Source organism: Panthera tigris, chromosome E2 (genome assembly GCF_018350195.1).
Source record: "Panthera tigris isolate Pti1 chromosome E2, P.tigris_Pti1_mat1.1, whole genome shotgun sequence".
Classification (NCBI taxonomy): Eukaryota; Metazoa; Chordata; class Mammalia; order Carnivora; family Felidae; genus Panthera; species Panthera tigris.
In genome coordinates, this window is record NC_056674.1 from 43,662,426 (window position 1) to 43,680,348 (window position 17,923).

Genomic DNA, 17,923 nt, shown 5'->3' on the forward strand with positions numbered 1-17,923 from the left:
GGATCCCCAGCTCTGGTGATACCCCCCAACACTGATGCCTCCCTGGGTTCTAGCCAGGCTGTCCTGTCAATGGTATCCCATCCCAAAGATCATCCATCCAGAAAAGTGGCTCCAAAATCTGAGGCCTAAATCAACGGTTGCTGGGTGGTGTGGCGGAGAGAAAGGTGTTTTAGTTCACACCACATTGGACCTTTCTGCTCCTCTAGAGGGACTCAGGAGTGTCCGAGGTAAGAACTCTTTTTAAGCAAAAAAAAAAAAAAAAAGAACTCTTTTTAAGCTCCCAGGACCCTGGCTGGAGGGGGTGGGTGGTTAGGACTTCTGGGCCTGGGGAAACAAAGTCACAGAAGCCTGGCCCCAAGGCAGAGAACCCAGAAGTGCTAAAGAGGTCAGGTCTGGGCCTAGCAGTAGAGGGACAGGTAGCCAGCCACCTCCCTGAACACAGCTGCCCCCAATACATGGCCAGAGGGAAATGATAGAGCTGCAGGTGCCCTGGATGCCCTGGTTGCTAGGCGGCAACCAAGGCTGTAGCAGCCGGCAGGTCACCATGGTAACGGCAGGGCCTGTCTCCCGCATTAGCCCTCTAGACCTGTGCCTCTGTGCCGGGAGGTGCAGGAAACGCCCAAGGTGTGGGGTCCCAGATGCCAGCGGATGTGTGGCAGTCAGCTCCTGGCAAAGGCCCAGGCAGGTCGAAGACCCAGCTGATTTTAACTTCCACGTTTTCTCACCTCCCAGCGGGTCACACCTATGCAGTTTGAGCCAGGCATAACAGTTGTAGGGGAAAAATAAAATTTGGCTTTGGATCAGCCACACCAGATCTTTCATTTTCCAGATGAAATAGAACCCAGAGAAGGAAAGACACTTGTTGGCGACCATACAACTGCAGTCCTTCAAATAAGGCTGAATAGAAAATGGAAAAGAAGAAAATGATGCAAATGACCAAAAACCTAATCTAGAATGTGTTCTGTTTTTTAATTACCATTTTAAAATTTAAATTGTTTTAGGGGCCCTTGGGTGACTCAGTTGGTTAAGCGTTCAAGTTGGGCTCAGGTCATGATCTCACAGTTCTTTTCTTCTTCTTCTTTTTAATGTTTATTTATTTTTGAGAGAGAGAGTGAGAGAGTGCAAGTGGGGTAGGGGCAGAGAGAGAGAGGGAGACACAGAATCCGGAGCAGGCTCCAGGCTCTGAGCTGTCAGCACAAGAGCCTAACGCCGGGCTTGAACTCAGGAGAGCTGTGAGATCAGGACCTGAGCCGAAGTTGGATGCCTAACGGACTGAGCCACCCAGGCTCCCCATGATCTCACAGTTCTTGAGTTAAAGCCCCACATCGGGCGGGCTCACTGCTGTCAACATGAGCCTGCTTCAAATTCTGTCTCCCCCTCTCCGCCCCGCTCTCGCTCATGTGCTCTCTTTCTCAAAAATAAAAATAAATTGAAATTTTAAATTGTTTTAAACCCCAGCATTCACCTGATTCACACAATGTGAAGCTCAGTTGGTTGGGCTTCTGACTCTTGATTTTCGCTCAGGTTATAATCTCACGGTTGTGAGACTGAGCCCCATGCTTGGGATTCTCTCTCTTTCTCTCTCAATATTAAGTAAATAAATAAATAAACATTTTTAAAAAACCAGCCCAATGCCACATGTAAGTTATGAATCTCCTTCAGCTGATCATATGCAGCTTTGTCTTCCTGTGCCATTTTCTTTCTTCTCCAACTAGTGTCTTTCCCTCTCTGGGCTTCTATTTCATCCTTAAAAGGAAGAAGCTGGTCTAGCTGATCTCAGAGCCCATTACTCTTTTTAATAAAGCAAAGCCTTCGTTTCATAAACTCAGCCAGGTTAACTGGGCACACGTTTATTGGGCATGCAAGTGAGCAAGATCCACTTGTGGCTACAGTCCAGTTGGGGCTACAGTCCACAGATGTCTCTGGAACTGGGCTCCTGGCAGGCTTAGTCTAAGGGCAGCCTAACTCAGGTCCCTTGGACTCATATATCTGGTTGTAATGTTAGAGAACGTTAGCCATGAACAAAAATTACCTTGTTGAGAATAATTTCAAGTTAATTAACTTGCAAGTTTATTTTAAAAACAAAAACTCAGAAACACGGTTAATCAAGAAGTGTAATATAATCTTGTTTATTTCTAACACCTCATCCGTTCTCTGCCCTCCTTCCATATTCTGTCCTTGGCTCATTTTGTCCACTTCTTGGTCTCTAAGAAGTGTCCCTGTGTTTGTCCAGAAAAGCCCTCAGATGCCGTTTGCATCTTGGATCTCCAGGTAGGATCAATCTTCCCACACAACTAACCACATCTCACAGTCATTGAACACCCTTGTCTCAGATAACAGAGGTATCTGAGGAAAACCTTCCTTGAGTAGACATTTTTCATGACTCCAAACCCGGGGAGAGAATGGGACCAGGCCACACTGCCAGGACAAAGATGAGATGCCAGGATACACTTAAGGCACCACTGAGACATAAGGAGACTTGATAAACAAGGAGCAAGCGACAGGGAGAGCAAGATGGCTGAGCCAGAAGCCAAAATGAGGTTGATAAGGGACCAAGAAGCAAGCTGAGGGCCCAGCACAAGCTAGCACGCCTGTGGGATATGTGTGACATTCCTCAGGCATTCCTGGCTGCCCAAGGTCAAAGGAAAGGACAGAAACAAATGGTTAAACTGATAGAGTCTCCATTGGTTTACAAATATCTTAGTAAATTACAAGGAAAAGGCAATCTTATCAATAGCCTAATCTCCAGAAACCTATAGACTCAGTTTCCTGGAGCCCAACATCACCTTCCCCTCCATAGTGATGTGGGGAACAAGGGCAAGAAGGACATGGCATATAAAATTAAATTTCCTTATAACCTACAGCCCATTGACAACTACTTGAGGTAGGCAGAGTAAAGCTTTCTCCAGGAACTCCCTACTGTCTTAATGTTAATGCTTTGCTAAAGGGAAAAACAACCTTAGCTTGACAATAGCTAGGCCTCCAGTAATCTGTGAGTCTTTAGCATCTGGAAAATCCCTTTAAGAAACTTCCTCTTTTTTTTAATCAAAAAAATATTTTTTTAATGTTTATTTATTCTTGACAGAGATGGGGGGGGGGGGAGGGCAGAGAGAGAGGGAAATACAGAATCTGAAGCAGTCTCCAGGCCCGGGGCTCGAAATAACAAACCACGAGATCATGACCTGAGCCAACCTGAGCTGAAGTGAGATGCTTAACCAAATGAACCACCCAGGTGCCTCTAAGAAAGTTCCTCTCGACTTTACCTCCTCCAGTCCCATAGTATATAACCAGCCATTCTTCACAACCCCAGTGCAACTCTTCCTGCCCAGGGGTCCTGTCTCTGTGCTTTAATAAAATCACCTTTTTGCACCAAAGACGACTTCAAGAATTCTTTCTTGGCTGTCAGTTCCGAACCCCACCATCACCCCAAAACCACATCAAGGTCTCCTGACACCTGGCTCTTGTGACCTGTGGGGACTACATTGCCCTTGAGGCGACACCACTCGGGTCCAGCCTGAGTAGCTAGCTGCAGCTGAGTCTGGAGCAAGAGCTGAGTCTTCAGCTCAGCCCAGAGTAGCAGGAGACCACCAGGGAGGTTTTGTGAGGAAATAGAGGGCAGCGGGGGCTCAAGGGAATGAGGGCTACATAGGTGTTAAGAAATTTTGTTGAATTGAAAAACATTTTCTGGGCCGTATGGAGGAAGCTTGACTTGAGGGTGGGCGGTTGGCAGGGTCGGCAATGGTCCGGAAGCTGTCAAATTAATGTTCTCAATATTGTTATGCAGAAAACTTTACAGGAGTAGAGGGCCCTAGTGGCCAGCAGGTGGCGCTAGAGCCCCAGCGCTCTGCGGACTGACCCCTTAAGTTCCAAACTTAAAGCAGGTGTTGGTCGATGTGAGCGAGAGGACCTGGGCGCTGAGAACTCGCTTCCCTTCGTGTCCGACTCGAAGGTCGGCTTCAGATCTGGCAGTGGGTGGCTGAAGCTACACAGCCTCCACTCAGCGCCTCATTCGTGTCCTGCCAGCCCGGGAATGCAGGGAAGACAGGGGACCCGAGTTCACTGTTGGTTCAGGAATCGCTGGTTCTCTGGCTTAACAGGGTAGGATCTGGACGAGCTACCTTCGTCAAGTCCCCCCCACCCCCCCGCCTTTTTGCTCACGAATTTTCTTGGAAACGAGAGGGTGGAACAGTTTAATGAACATTTTAAGGGACTGGAACTTGGATATTCTTGTGCTGTGGGGAAGGCCCCAGCCAGAAGCCTTGGACCCACGGCGGGCTAAGTGAGGAATTGAAGGTCAAATCCACGTGGATATTAAAGACAGAGAAGGCAATATGGAAGGCATTTGGCATTAACGACGGGTCTTCTCGCCTCTGTCGTGGCTGGGACAAAAACCCGCTGAATACAGCATTATTAGTCGCTTCCCCAGCACAGGGGCAGCCTCTTGCCCACCGTGTAGCGGGGACGTGAGAGGCTTTGGAGCACCACTCGGGCACCTGGTGGCCCCCGCCGATGTCCCTGGCCCAGCCCCCGTGCCCCGGGACCTCAACTGAACCTGCGAGTTGGTCTTTTCAGCTCCGGGACTCCGAGTACGGAGCAGACACCTCGGAGGCAGTTGTCATGGAAACAGGAGGCTCGGAGAAGAATGTGACTCTCCACTGGCTGGAAAACAGGTTAGCGCCACGCCCCACGCCTGAGAGGTTGCCATCAACCCTAAGGTGTGCACTGGCCTAGGAGGAACTGGCCAGCTTGCTGTCTTCTCCGTGCGGCTGGACGACATCAACCCACCTGGCCACCGTCGTGACCTTCAGCGGCAGAGCCTGCCGGGTAGGGCCGCACTTCCCCCTGAGAGGAGCCTGTGGCTCCCATCTCGATGCCCCACCCTTGGCCTTCCCGGCCAGAGGGCATCCTTGAAAGGAAAGTAAGAGACCATGGAAAACAAAGTTCAACTTTGCCTTATTTGCAAAAGTCTTCCAGGTGAGAGCTGGCTCTAGTGCTCCACCTACAACTCTTAAAAAAAAATTTTTTTTTAATGTTTATTTATTTTTGAGAGAGACGGAGCCAGAATGTGAGTGGGTTAGGGGCAGAGTGAGAGGGAGACACAGAACTCGAAGCAGCCTCCAGGCTCCCAGCTGTCAGCACAGAGCCTGACCCGGGGCTCAAACTCAAAAGCGGTGAGATCATGACCCTAGTCGAAGTCGGAGGTTCAACCAACTGAGCCACCCAGGCGCCCCTCCACCTACCACTCTTAAGTTGTTACTTTTGCTTCGTTTTTGATTTCAGTGTATCTTACCAATTTTCAGTGCATTGGTGTATTTTAAAAGGTTTTAAAACGATTTCATCCAGCATTAAAGTTGCTTAGCTACACTGGGAGAAACGTAAGTGCATTTGTGAGATTCTTAGAGTAAATCAACTGATATCTGACTTGGGAGATCTGGCTCTTGCTTCAACCTCTTCCAACCTCCTCAGCAACTTTTCACACCCAGTAATGTTGTCAGCTGCACCCCTCTCACTCCCTTAGAGCTAAAGCCCAGTTGTTTTCCAGTGTATCCACTTACTACGCAATGAGAATTCAGGCTGCTCTCCTTACACCCGGCCTCTTCTCTAACTCCCTTTCTCTTGCTCTGGCAGGCATTGGGGGTAGTTTATGTAACCTCCCCTTTTCCTGGGAACATGCCATTATGAGGAATTGTTTTCTTTCCCATTCCAGTCTCTTCATAGAACCTGGGAAAGGGGTTGTGTCCAGGCAACGGTTAATAGCAATAGGGCAAAAATTCAGCACCTGGCCCCCCTTTTATAAGACCTGATGATGTCTCGTCTCAAATGTTTGGTCTTTCTTTAGAATGAAGAAGAATTAAGTCCTCAGCTGATTCCGGGTTACCAATTCTGGGACAAAAGGAAAAGTTTCTCTTATCCTCTCGGAGCAATAAGTGACTCAAGTATCTTAGTCATAGTAAGTGTGATCTGGGGAATCATTGTTTAAACCTTCCGTAGTGACCCATGGGTGAAGATGGCATAGAAGAGGAAAAGGAAGTAGCATCTTGTGATGAATATGCAACGTTGCCCCACTCGCTTAACTGTCTAATTCCTGTAGCTGAAGTCAGTACCTTGATATGTTTACGTTTTTATTGTTGGCCTCGTCCACAGGAGTGCACGCTAGCTCCCCGAAAGCAGGGTCTTTTCTTTCCGATCTACCGCTGAATCTCGCCCCTAGCAACATGCCCCAAACAGAGGAGGTGCTCAGTGACTATTATTGGAATAAACGGACGCACGAGTACCCAAGCCACACTGCCGACCCCACCACAGCGGCCCAAAAGTGGCGAAGAGCCCTCCCAGGCTGCCTCTATGGGACCCACACGCGGAGGCCTCTGGGAAGTGTAGTCGGCCGCTGCCCGGGAGTTGCGGGAGTGAGCCTCCGCGTGCGCAAGCGCACTTCCGTCTCTGCCCCGCCGCTGCGGCCATTGTCCGGCCCCAGTGCGGCTGAGGCCGCTTTGGGCCGTCCCTCCGCACATCAGCATTGGAGAGGACGGACCCTGCAGCAGGTGTAGGAGGAGCTGGCCCGAGCCCTGCGTGGGCCCGAGGTCGTGAAATCCGGAGTCCCCAGGAAGCGGTAATTCCGAGTGCGCGGGTCCAGGCGGCACCTCCCACGGGTTTGGCTTGTATCCGCCGGGCCGCGCCCACCATCCTGCGGATGGGACTGGGCGTGGCCAGAGGACGGTGTCCCGGACGCGGCGACCCTTTAATTTGGGGGTGGGGGAACGGCAGGCCCAGACGCTGTCCGCGCAGCCCCTTTTCCCTCTCCACAGAGAACTGGCTGAGGGGCAGAGGCGGGCGCGGCGCGGCGGTGAGGGGTCGGCGGTTGCAGCCGGGTGAGTGGGCCCTGTCCTCTCTCCCCAGCCCCGGTCTGGAAGCCGACCCCGGCGTGGCAGGCATGGCTCCGAGGCCTCCGATGGCCGCGCCCCAGGTGAGCAGCGGGTTTCACACTACCCCAGGGCGTCCCATCCAGCGAGGCCCCTGGGGCAGGTTTAGAGCGGTCATTGTTCTTCGCCTGAGCGACTCCCTTTCCTAGCTCGGTCTTCGCCTCTGAGCTTCCTAGCCTTGCGAAAACCCAAGATGTCCAGAGCTGGGAGGAGCGGGCTTCCCAAAAGGAGGGGACCAGGTGCGGTTCTGCTGGAGGAGTTAAGAGTGAACATGTTGGGAAGTGTCACTGTTGAGAGTCCTGAGTGCCAAGCCAATTCCTTGAACTCTTGTCAAGGAATGGAGAGGGTCACAGGATAGACAACTGTAGAGGAGGAAGTAACTGTTAGTGAGTGAAGGAGAGAGGAGCCCCAGTCTGCGACCCCAGGGGCCATAAAGAGACCTTAAGGAGCGGAAGAAGCTTGGTCAGGATTTGCGTAGGAAGAGGCTGGAGATAGGCTTTCTTGGGCCCAGAGGAAAAAACAGAACAAGAAGGACCTGTCCCATTACTTTTTGTGTACTTTTCTGCTTTAACAAAGGTATAATAGTGCACAGCCCAGGCGTCCAGCCTTCAGCCTTCATTAATTTTATGAAGCTGATTTCTCAACTCATTTATTCTTGTGAGGGAGGAGGCGTTGTCTAGAAGCATCACAACTCTGAGGTTATCCATTGATCCGCATAGAGTATATCCATGAAAATATAACAAGTTTCAGATGGTATTTTAATCTACACTCTCTTTAGAATTAAGGAAAAATCACAGATTCTAGCTGTTGAGTGTTTTAGACTATCAGGATCAATCCAGGAATGTCTGGCTGCCTCACTTGGTGGAGCATGTGAGTCTTGATCTCTGGGTTGTGAGTTCGAGCCCCACACTGGGTGTAGAGATTACTTAAAAGTAGAATAAAAAAAAAAATCAATCCAGATAAAAATACTGACTAATAATGTCATTTAAAAGCAGTTTACTGTAAATTAAACACACACAGTATGTATAATGCCTTTATATCTTTTACTTCTTGTTATATGTTTTTGCTTTATAAGGGTGAGCCTTAAGGAGGAAGACAAGTAACACTAGTACAAGACAGTTGTTTGGTTTGAGGTGAGCCAGAGCAAATCACTGGTCATCAGTGCATTTCCATAGAAAGTGTTTCCTCAGCAGGCTGTGAGAATTAGAATCACTTAACACACTTAACATTTCATGGGGGTGATGATCCAAGGTAGAGTGATAATCCTTTCCATAAGGGTTGCCTTTTTAATGGTGGAAGTGGATTTGTGTTCTGAGCAGTGAATTTAAAGGACTGCTTTAAACAACACTTTCAAAGCTTTGTTCCCTAAATACTCTAGTTCAGTTATATTCTCATGGAATGGCCTGACAGTCCACTTGGGTTACCTAACCCAGGCTGCAGGTGATGACCGTGGATAAAGGACAGGGTAAAGGACAGGACAAGGGACTCTACAAAGGGGGCTTTTTAGGCAGAAATTTCCCTTTGTCGGAGGTTCCCTTTCTCTGAGCTTGGCCCTCCGGGAATGCAAGAGATGAGTAATTGAGTCATGTGACTGTTTATCCAGGAGGTTAACTGAGTGGGGGAAGCATCTGGCAGAAGTATATAGTACCAGAGAGGTGGTGTCAGGTGTTGTCTCAGAGGTCCAGAGGCTGCTGTGAGTACAGAGAGGGGAGAGGAAATTCTGCTTGTGGGAAAGAGTGAGTGGAGATGTCACTTGAATAGGAGCAGAGTCCAACAAGTGAAAATGAAGGGGGTGGAGATAGAGCCAATTGACTGTGGGTCAGGGCATTGGGAGGCCAGAAGGTGAAGGGCATGTTCACAAAACCGTTGTTCTTTGTGACAGTGTGTGTGGCTGCAGGCAGTGGGTAGATGAGAATAGAAAGGAGTTTTGGACTTTTTTCTTTTTGGCCTTCATAATCCATCCATCCATTCATTCATCTATTCATTCAGCCAATAGCCATTGAACCCCTGTGATGTGCTAAGACACGTTTCTAAGTAGTTGGGGTACATTAGTGAACAAAATCTATAATGATCTCTGCTTTCGCGGGGCTTACATCCTAGAAGGAGGAGAAAGGAAGATTCGGTAGGTAACTTTTATAATATCCTAGAAGGTGACAGTACCTGGGGGGAAAAACGGTAGAGAAAAGTAAGGGGGATTGAGCGCGGGAGAGGGTGGCTTATGGTAAGGGTACAGCTTAAATAAGGTGGTCAGGGGAAGCCTTATCCTTACTGAGATGGTGACATCTTTACAGAAGGAGGCGATGCACAGGTCTGGAGGAGAGTGCTCTGGGTGGATGAGCAGCAGGATGGGTGTGTCTGGTGTGTTCAGAATGTTGGAAATGGTTAATGGTTAATAGAGCTTGAGTCACTGTTCTTGAGCAGGAAACTAGGACGATTTCTTCTTAGTTTTAAAGATTTCTGTGAATGATGAAGTGTAGGAACAAGAGTTTGAAGCTTGGAGCTCCTGTGGAGAGGTGTTTGGTAGATAGGACCTTCTCCCCCTGTGCTCTGCTAATACCTGAAGTGGCTCCAAAGTGGAGGGGAATGGGAGCAAAAGGAGGGATACCCTGAAAATCCTTAGGATCTGTGGGATCATTAGTAGCTATATCTGTATAGACGTTATGTATCTTTTTCTTCATTATATGTGCACTCCATTTTCAGGAGGAATTAAAAAAACGGTGAAACCGCCAGGAGAGTAAGAAATGGGGAAAGTTTTAGAAGAAAAAGCTGCAAATGAAGACCAGATTTACCTTGAAGGGGAGGAAATAGGGACCAGGACCTGGTCTCCATTGAATCCAGATCCCAAGAGCTCTGTGGTTATATCATCAGGATGAACAGGCTCAGCCAAAGCTGGCCCAGGTCATCCAAACTCAGACGAGATGCTCCTGGACCCCCAGGGGCAGCCAGGCCACTTGTTGAACCAGCTCAGGATGTTTGCAGTCAGGGATGTTCAGGCTGCCTCCGTCCAGAGGTCCTCTTTCTCAGCCTTCTCCTGAGCTCACTGGAGCTGGGCTTTAAGCTCAGCGGAGACACTCTTGCCCCTGGGTAAGGTCAGGTGCCCCTCTTGTGCATTCCGACAGCACATGTACACAGCTGTCCTAGTACTGTTTTTATGTCATATGGAGGTATGTGTTTATCCATCCATCTCTGTACTAGGCTTTCAGCTCCTTTAGGACAGGGCCATTTGACTGGTTTCATCCCTTTCTCCAAAGTACATACTCTGTAAGTGGGTGTCACAGCAAACACTCATAACCACTTAATGCCAAGCAGTAATTTTGTGCTTTCTGCATTTTCTGCTCCTAACATAGAAAAACTATATTTTTCCACTGACCCCAATTTTCTGGTAAAATAATTGCATGAAACAGTTTAAGTTTCACTAAACAGTTTTTTTTTTTCTCACTAAACGGTTTTAAGAAATTTTGTCTTTAAGACAATGTTAGGATGTCAAAACCTCTTCTAAGACCTATTTCAAAAATATGATTATTTTCCTGAGTTTTCTATGTCTTGTACTACTTTCCTTAAAACATATCTTGGGGCACCTGGGTGGCTCACTTGGTTAAGCATCTGACTTTGGCTCAGGTCGTGATCTCGTGGTCTGTGAGTTCAAGCTCCGCATCAGGCTCTGTGCTGACAGCCCAGAGCCTGGAGCCTGCTTCGGATTCTGTGTCTCCCTTTCTCTCTGCCCTTCCCTTGCTTGTGCTCTCTGTTTCTCTGTCACTTAAATATTAAACACTAAAAAATTTTTAAAAAATATATCTTAATCAAAGCATGTGAGCATACATATAGACTCCCCCCCTTTTTTTTTTTTAATTTTTGTTTAAATCCTAGTTAGTTAACATACAGTATAATACTGTTTTCAGGAGTAAAATTTAGTGATTCATCACTTACAAATAATACCCAGTGCTCAACACAAGTGCCTTCCTTAAGACCATCACCCATTTAACCCAAACCCTCAGTTCTCTATCATAAGAATCTCTCTTTTTTTTTGTTTACTTGGAGAGAGAGAGAGAGAGAGAGAGAGAGAGAGTGAGAGCACGAGAGCACGAGCACGTGCACATGAGCAGGGGAGGGGCAGAGAGTCAGAGAGAGAATCCCAAGCAGTCTCTGTGCTATCAACTTGGAGCCCCAGGCAGGGCTCGAACCCAGAAACCACAAGATCATGACCTGAGCTGAAATCAAGAGCCAGATGCTCCACCATCCAAGCCACCCAGGTGCCTCTGTCATAAAGAGTCTCTTATGTTTTGTTTCCCTCTCCTTTTTTTCTTTCCCTTTCCATATGTTAGATGCATCTGTTTTGTTTCTTAAATTCCACATGATCAGTGAAATCTTAATGATATTTGTTTTCCTCTACCTGACATTTCACGTAGAATAATACACTGTAGCTCTATCCATGTCATTGCAAATGGCAAAATTTCATTCTTTTTGATGGCTGAGTAATATTCCTGTGTGTGTGTGTGTGTGTGTGTGTGTGTGTGTGTGTGTGTGTGTGTGTTCGTGTTCCTCACATCTTTATCCATTCATCAGTTGATGGATATTTGCGCTCTTTCCATAGTTTGGCTTTTTTTTTTTTTTTCTCTTTAATTTATTCTCAAGTTAGCTAACATACAGTGTAGCCTTGGCTTCAGGAGTAGATTCCAGTGATTCATCACTTACACACAACACCCAGTGCTCATCCTGACAGGTGCCCTCATCAATGCCTATCACCTTCCCTTCCCCTATGATCTATGATCATTTGTTAAGTTTCTCAGATTCCACATATGAGTGAAATTATATATCTGTCTTTCTCATTTCACTTAGCATGATACCCTCCAGTTCCATCCATGATGTTGCAAATGGCAAGATTTCATTCTTTTTCATTACCAAGTAGTATTCCTGTGTGTGTACATCTTCTTAATCCATTCATTAGTTGATGGACATTTGGGCTCTTTCCATAATTTGGCTATTGTTGATAGTGCTGTTGTAAACATTGGGGTGCATATGCCCCTTAAAATCAGCACTCCTGTATCCTTTGGATAAATTCCTAGTAGTGCAATTGCTGGGTTGTAGGGTAATTCTATTTTTAATTTTTTGAGGAACCTCCACACCGTTTCCCAGAGTGGCTGCATCAATTTGCATTCCCACCAACAGAGGGCTCTCCTTTCTCCACATCCTCGCACATCTGTTGTTTCCTGAGTTGTTCATTTTAGCCACTCTGACTGGTGTGAGGTTGTATCTCAGTGTGGTTTTGATTTGTATTTTCCTGATGATGAGCAATGTTGAGCATCTTTTCATGTGTCTGTCAGCCATCTGGATGTCTTCTTTGGAAAAGTGTCTATTCATGTCTTCTGCCCATTTCCTCACTGGATTATTTTTTTGGGGGGTGTTGAGTTTGGTAAGTTCTTTATAGATTTTGGATACTAACCCTTTATCCAATATGTCATTTGCAAATATCTTCTCCCATTCTGTCGGTTGCCTTTTAGTTTTGTTGATTGGTTTCCTTTGCTGTGCAGAAGCTTTTTATTTTGATGAGGTCCCAATAGTTCATCTTTGCTTTTATTTCCCTTGCCTTCAGAGACATGTCAATTAAGAAGTTGCTGCGGCTGAGGTCAAAGAGGTTGCTGTTTGTTTTCTCCTGTAGAGTTTTGATGGTTTTCTGCTTCACATTTAGGTCTTTGACCCATTTTGAGTTTATTTTTGTGTATGGTGTAAGAAAGTGGTCCTGTTTCACTCTTGCAAGTTGCTGTCCAGTTCTCCCAGCACCATTTGCTAAAGAGACTGTCTTTTTCCATTGGAGATTCTTTTCTCCTTTGTCGAAGATGAGTTGGCCATATATTTGTGGGTCCATTTCTGGGTTCTCTATTCTGTTCCATTGGTCCGTGTGTCTGTTTTTGTGCCTGTACCATACTGTCTTGATGATTACAGCTTTGTAATACAGGCTAAAGTCTGGGATTGTGATGCCTCCAGCTTTGGTTTTCTTTTTCAACATTACTTTGGCTATTTGGGTTCTTTTGTGGTTCCATACAAGTTTTAGGATTGTTCTAGCTCAGTGAAGAATGCTGGTACTATTTTGATTAGGATTGCTTTGAATGTGTAGATTGATTTGGGTATTACCAACATTTTAACAATATTTGCTCTTCTGATCCATGAGCATGGAATGTTTTTCCATTTTTTTGTGTCGTCTTCAGTTTCTTTCATAAGCTTTTTATAGTTTCCAGCTTACGGATTTTTTTTTTTTTTTACCTCTTTAGTTAGGTTTATTTGTAGGTATTTTATGGTTTTTGTTGCAATTGTAAATGGGATTGATTCTCTGATATCTCTTTCTGTTGCTCCATTATTGGCGTATAGAAATGTGACTGATTTCTGGTCATTGATTTTATATCCTGAGATTTTGCTGAATTCCTGTATCAGCTCTGGCAGTTTTTTGGCGGAGTCTTTTCAGGTTTTCCACATAGAGTATCATGTCATTTGTGAAGAGTGAAAGTTTGACTTCTTTTTTGCCAATTTGGATACTTTTTAATTTCATTTTGTTGTCTGATTGCTGAAGAAAGGACTTCCAGCACTATGTTAAACAGTGGTGAATAGTGGACATCCCTGTCGTGTTCCTGATCTCGGGGAAACCTCTCAGTTTTTCCCCATTGAAGATGGTATTAGCAGTGGGCCTTTCATATATGGTTTTTATGATGTTAAGGTATGTTCCTTCTATCCTGACTTTCTTGAGGGTTTTTATTAAGAAAGGATGCTGTAATTTGTCAAGTGCTTTTTCTGCATCTATTGAGAGGATCATATGGTTCTTATTCTTTCTTTTATTAATATCACAGTGATTGATTTATGAATATTGAACCAGCCCTGCAGCCCAGGAATGAATCCCACTTGATCATGGTGAATAATTCTTTTAATATACTGTTGAATTCAATTTGCTAGTATCTTGTTGAGAATTTTTGCATCATGTTCATCAAGGATATTGGCCTGTAATTTTCCTTTTTAGTGGTTTGGAATCAAAGTAATGCTGGCTTCATAGAATGAGTCTGGAAGCTTTCCTTCTGTTTCCATTTTTTGGAACAGTTTGAGGAGAATAGGTATTAACTCTGTTTTAAATGTCGGGTAGAATTCCCCTGGGAAGCCATCTGGCTCAGGAGTCTTATTGTTGGGGGATTTTTGATAACTGATTCAATTTGCTGGTTACAGATCTCTTCAAATTTCCTATTTCTTCCCCCATTTGAGTTTTGGTAGTGTGTGAGTGTCTAGGAATTTGTCCATTTCTTCCAGATTGTCCAGTTTGTTGGCATATAATTTTTCATAGTATTCTCTAGTAATTGTTTGTATTTCTACGGTGTTGGTTATGATCACTCCTCTTTCATTCATGATTTTATCTATTTCGGTCCTCTCTTCTTTTTGAGAAGTCTGGCTAGTGCTTTATCAATTTGTTTATTCTTTCAAAAAAAAAAAAAAAAAACCCAGCTCTTAGATTCATTGATCTATTCTGGCTTTTTGGTATTCTATAGTGTTTACTTCTCTTATTTCTCTTCTGCTGGCTTTGCGCTTTCTTTGCTGCTGCCTTTCTAGCTCCTTTAGGTATAAGGTTAGGTTGTGTATTTGGACCTTTCTTGCTTCTTGAGACAGGCCTGAATTGCAGTATATTTTCCTCTTAAGACTGCCTTTGTTGCATCCAAAAGGGTTTGGGCTGTCATGCTTTCATTTTCATTGGCTTCCATATATTTTTAAATTTCTTCTTTAGTTTCCTAGTTGACCCACTTATTCTTTAGTAGTAGATGTTCTTTAACCTCCATGTATTTGGGGGCTTTCCAAATTTTCTCTTGTGGTTGATTTCAAGTTTCTTAGCGTTGTTATCTGAAAATATGCATGGTATGATCTCAATCTTTTTATACTTGTTGAGGGCTGTTTGTGACCCAGTATGTGGTCTGTTTTGGAGAATGTTTCATGTGTACTCGAGAAGAATGTGTATTCTGCTGCTTATAGATGAAAAATTCTGAATATATCTGTTAAGTCCATCTGGTCCAATGTGTCATTCAGAGCCATTGTTTCCCTATTGATTTCCTGCCTAGATGATCTGTCCATTGTTGTAAATGGAGTATTAAAGTCCCTTACAATCATGGTATTATTATCTATACATTTGATTAATTGATTTATATATTTGGGTGTCTCATGTTGGGGGCATAAACATTTATAATTGTTAGCTCTTCTTGATGGATAGACCCCTTAGTTAAGCTATAATGCCCTTCTTCATCTCTTATTACGGTCTTTATTTTAAAATCTAGCTTGTCTGCGGCCTCCTGGGTGGCTCAGTTAGGCGTCTGACTTTGGCTCAGGTCATGATCTCTCAGTTTGTGAGTTTGAGCCCCGCGTTGGGCTCTGTGCTGACAGCTCAGAGCCTGGAGCGTGCTTTGGATTCTGTCTCCCTCTCTCTCTGCCCCTCCCACACTATCTCTCTCACTTTCTCTCTTTCTCAAAAATAAGTAAACATTAAAAAAAATGTAAAAAATCTAGCTTATCTGATATAAGTATGGCTACTCTGGCTTTCTTTTGATGCCCCATAGCATGTTAGATGGTTCTCCATCCCCTCACTTTTAATCTACAGGTGTTCTCAGGTCTAAAATGAGTCTCTTGTAGGCAACATATAGATGGATCTTGTTTTTCTAGCCATTCTGATACCCTGTGTCTTTTGATTGGGGCATTTAGTCCATTTACATTCAGAGTGATTATGAAAGATACGGATTTAGTGTCATTGTGTTATCTGTAGGTTTCGTGTTTGTCATGATGTCTCTGGTCCTTTGTAGTCTTTGCTGCTTTCCACTCACAGAGTCCCCCTTAGGATCTCCTGCAGGGCTGGTTTAGTGGTTTTGAACTCCTTTAGTTTTTGTTTGTCTGGGAAAGCCTTTATCTCTCCTTCTACTCTGAATGACAGCCTTGCTGGATAAAGGATTCTTGGCTGCATATTTTTCCTTTTCAGCACATTGAATATTTCCTGCTACTACTCCCTTCTGATCTGCCAAGATTCAGTGGACAGATCTACTACCACCCTTCTTCTGTCTACCCTTGTAGGTTAAGGCCCTTTTGTCCCTAGCTGCTTTCAGAATTCTTTCTTTATCTTTGTATTTTGCCAGTTTCACTATGATATGTTGTGTTGACCCGTTTTTGTTGATTTTGAAGGGAGTTCTCTGTGCCTTTTGGACTTGGATGCCTGCTTCCTTTCCCAGATTAGGGAAGTTCTCAGCTATAATTTGTTCAAATAAACTTTCTTCCCCTTTCTCTCACTCTTCTTCTGGAACTCCTATGATATGGATATTATTTCATTTCATGGAATCACTTAACTCTCTAATTCTCCCTTAATGGTCTAGGAATTTCTTTTTCTTCTTTTTTTCAGCTTCATCATTTTCCATAATTTTATCTTCTATTTCACTATTCTCTATTCTGTCCTCTTCACTTCTTCTATTCTCTCCTTTGGTCACTATATCTAGTTTGTTTTGCATCATTATCAGGGAAATACAAATCAAAACCACAATGAGATACCACTTCATACCTGTCAGAATGCATAAAATTAACAACACAAGATGCGACACAGGATTGATTCCTGGGTGTTCCAAGTGCTCTGACCTCAATATAGCTGTGTTTGAGGGAAGAGGGAAATCCTGGTCCCCCTACTTCTCTGCCATCTTAACTCCCATAGTTTGGCTATTATTGATAATGCTGCTCTAAACAGCAGGGTACATGTACCCCTTCGAATCTGTAATTTTGTATCCTTTGGGTAAATACCTAGTAGTGCAATTGCTGGTTTGTAGGGTAGTTCTATTTTTAACTTTTTGAAGAACCTCCATATTGTTTTCTATGGTGGCTGCACCAGTTTGCATTCCCACCAGCAATGTAAGAGGGTTTCCCTTACATCCTGACCAACACTTGCTGCATCCTGACCCACACTTGTTGTTTCTTGGGTTGTTAATTTTAATGCATTCTCACAGGTATTTTAATGCATTCTCACAGGTGTGAAGTGGTATCTCATTGTGCTTTTGATTTGTATTTCCCTGATGATGATTGATGTTGAGCATCATTTCATGTGTCTGTTGGCCATCTGGATGTCTTCTTTAGAAAAGTGTCTATTCATGTCTTCTGCCCATTTTCTTAACTTGATTATTTGGTTTTTTGGGTGTTGGGTTTGGTAAGTTCTTTATAGATTTTGGATATTAATCCTTTGTCAGATATATATATCATTTGCAGATGTCTTGTCCCATTCCATAGGCTGCCTTTTAGTTTTGTTGATTGTTTCCTTCACTATGCAGAAGCTTTTATCTTGATGAAGTCCCAATAGTTCATTTTTTTTTGCTTCCGGCAAGGTGTCTAGTAAGAGGTTGCTGTGACTGAGGTCAAAGAGGTTGCTGCTTGTGTTCTCCTATAGGATTTTGATGGTTTCCTCTCTCACATTTAGGTCTTTTATCCATTTCGAATTTATTTTTGTGTATGGTGTAAGAAAGTGGTCCTGTTTCATTCTTCTGCACATTGCTGTCCAGCTTCCCAACACCATTTATTGAAGAGACTCTCTTTTTTTCCATTGGATACTCTTTTCTGCTTTGTTGAAGATGAGTTGACCATATAGTTGTGGGTCCATTTCTGGGTTTTCTGTTTTGTTCCATTGATCTATGTGTCTGTTTTTGTGCCAGTACCATACTGTCTTGATGACTACAGCTTTGTAATATAGGTTGAAGTCTGGAATCATGATGCCTCCAGCTTTGCTTTTCTTTTTCAGGATTGCTTTGGCTATTCGGGTTCTTTTGTGGTTCCATACAAATTTTAGGATTGTTTGCTCTAGCTCTGTGAAAGATGCTGGTGGTATTTTGATAGGGATTGCATTAAATGTGTAGATTGCTTTGGGTAGTATGGACATTTTGACGGTGTTTGTTCTTCCATTCCATGAACATGGAATGTTTTCCCATTTCTTTGTGTCCTCTTCAGTTTCTTTCATAAGTGTTCTATAGTTT

General features: G+C 44.4%; 1 protein-coding gene across 2 annotated transcripts in view; it reads left to right on the forward strand.

Moving 5' to 3' along the window:
- Positions 1-6,000: 6,000 nt before the first annotated feature.
- The window catches only part of ZFP90 (ZFP90 zinc finger protein), a 36,712-nt gene continuing 24,789 nt past the window's right edge, over positions 6,001-17,923 (forward strand). The window contains exons 1-2 of one of the 2 annotated variants that reach the window (XM_042968750.1): positions 6,001-6,607; positions 6,804-6,961. In XM_042968750.1, coding sequence (XP_042824684.1) covers positions 6,929-6,961 — 33 coding nt within the window. In that variant the 5' untranslated portion in view covers positions 6,001-6,607; positions 6,804-6,928. The remainder of the gene's footprint in view (positions 6,608-6,803; positions 6,962-17,923) is intronic. The other variant, XM_007090348.3, reaches the window with a different exon arrangement.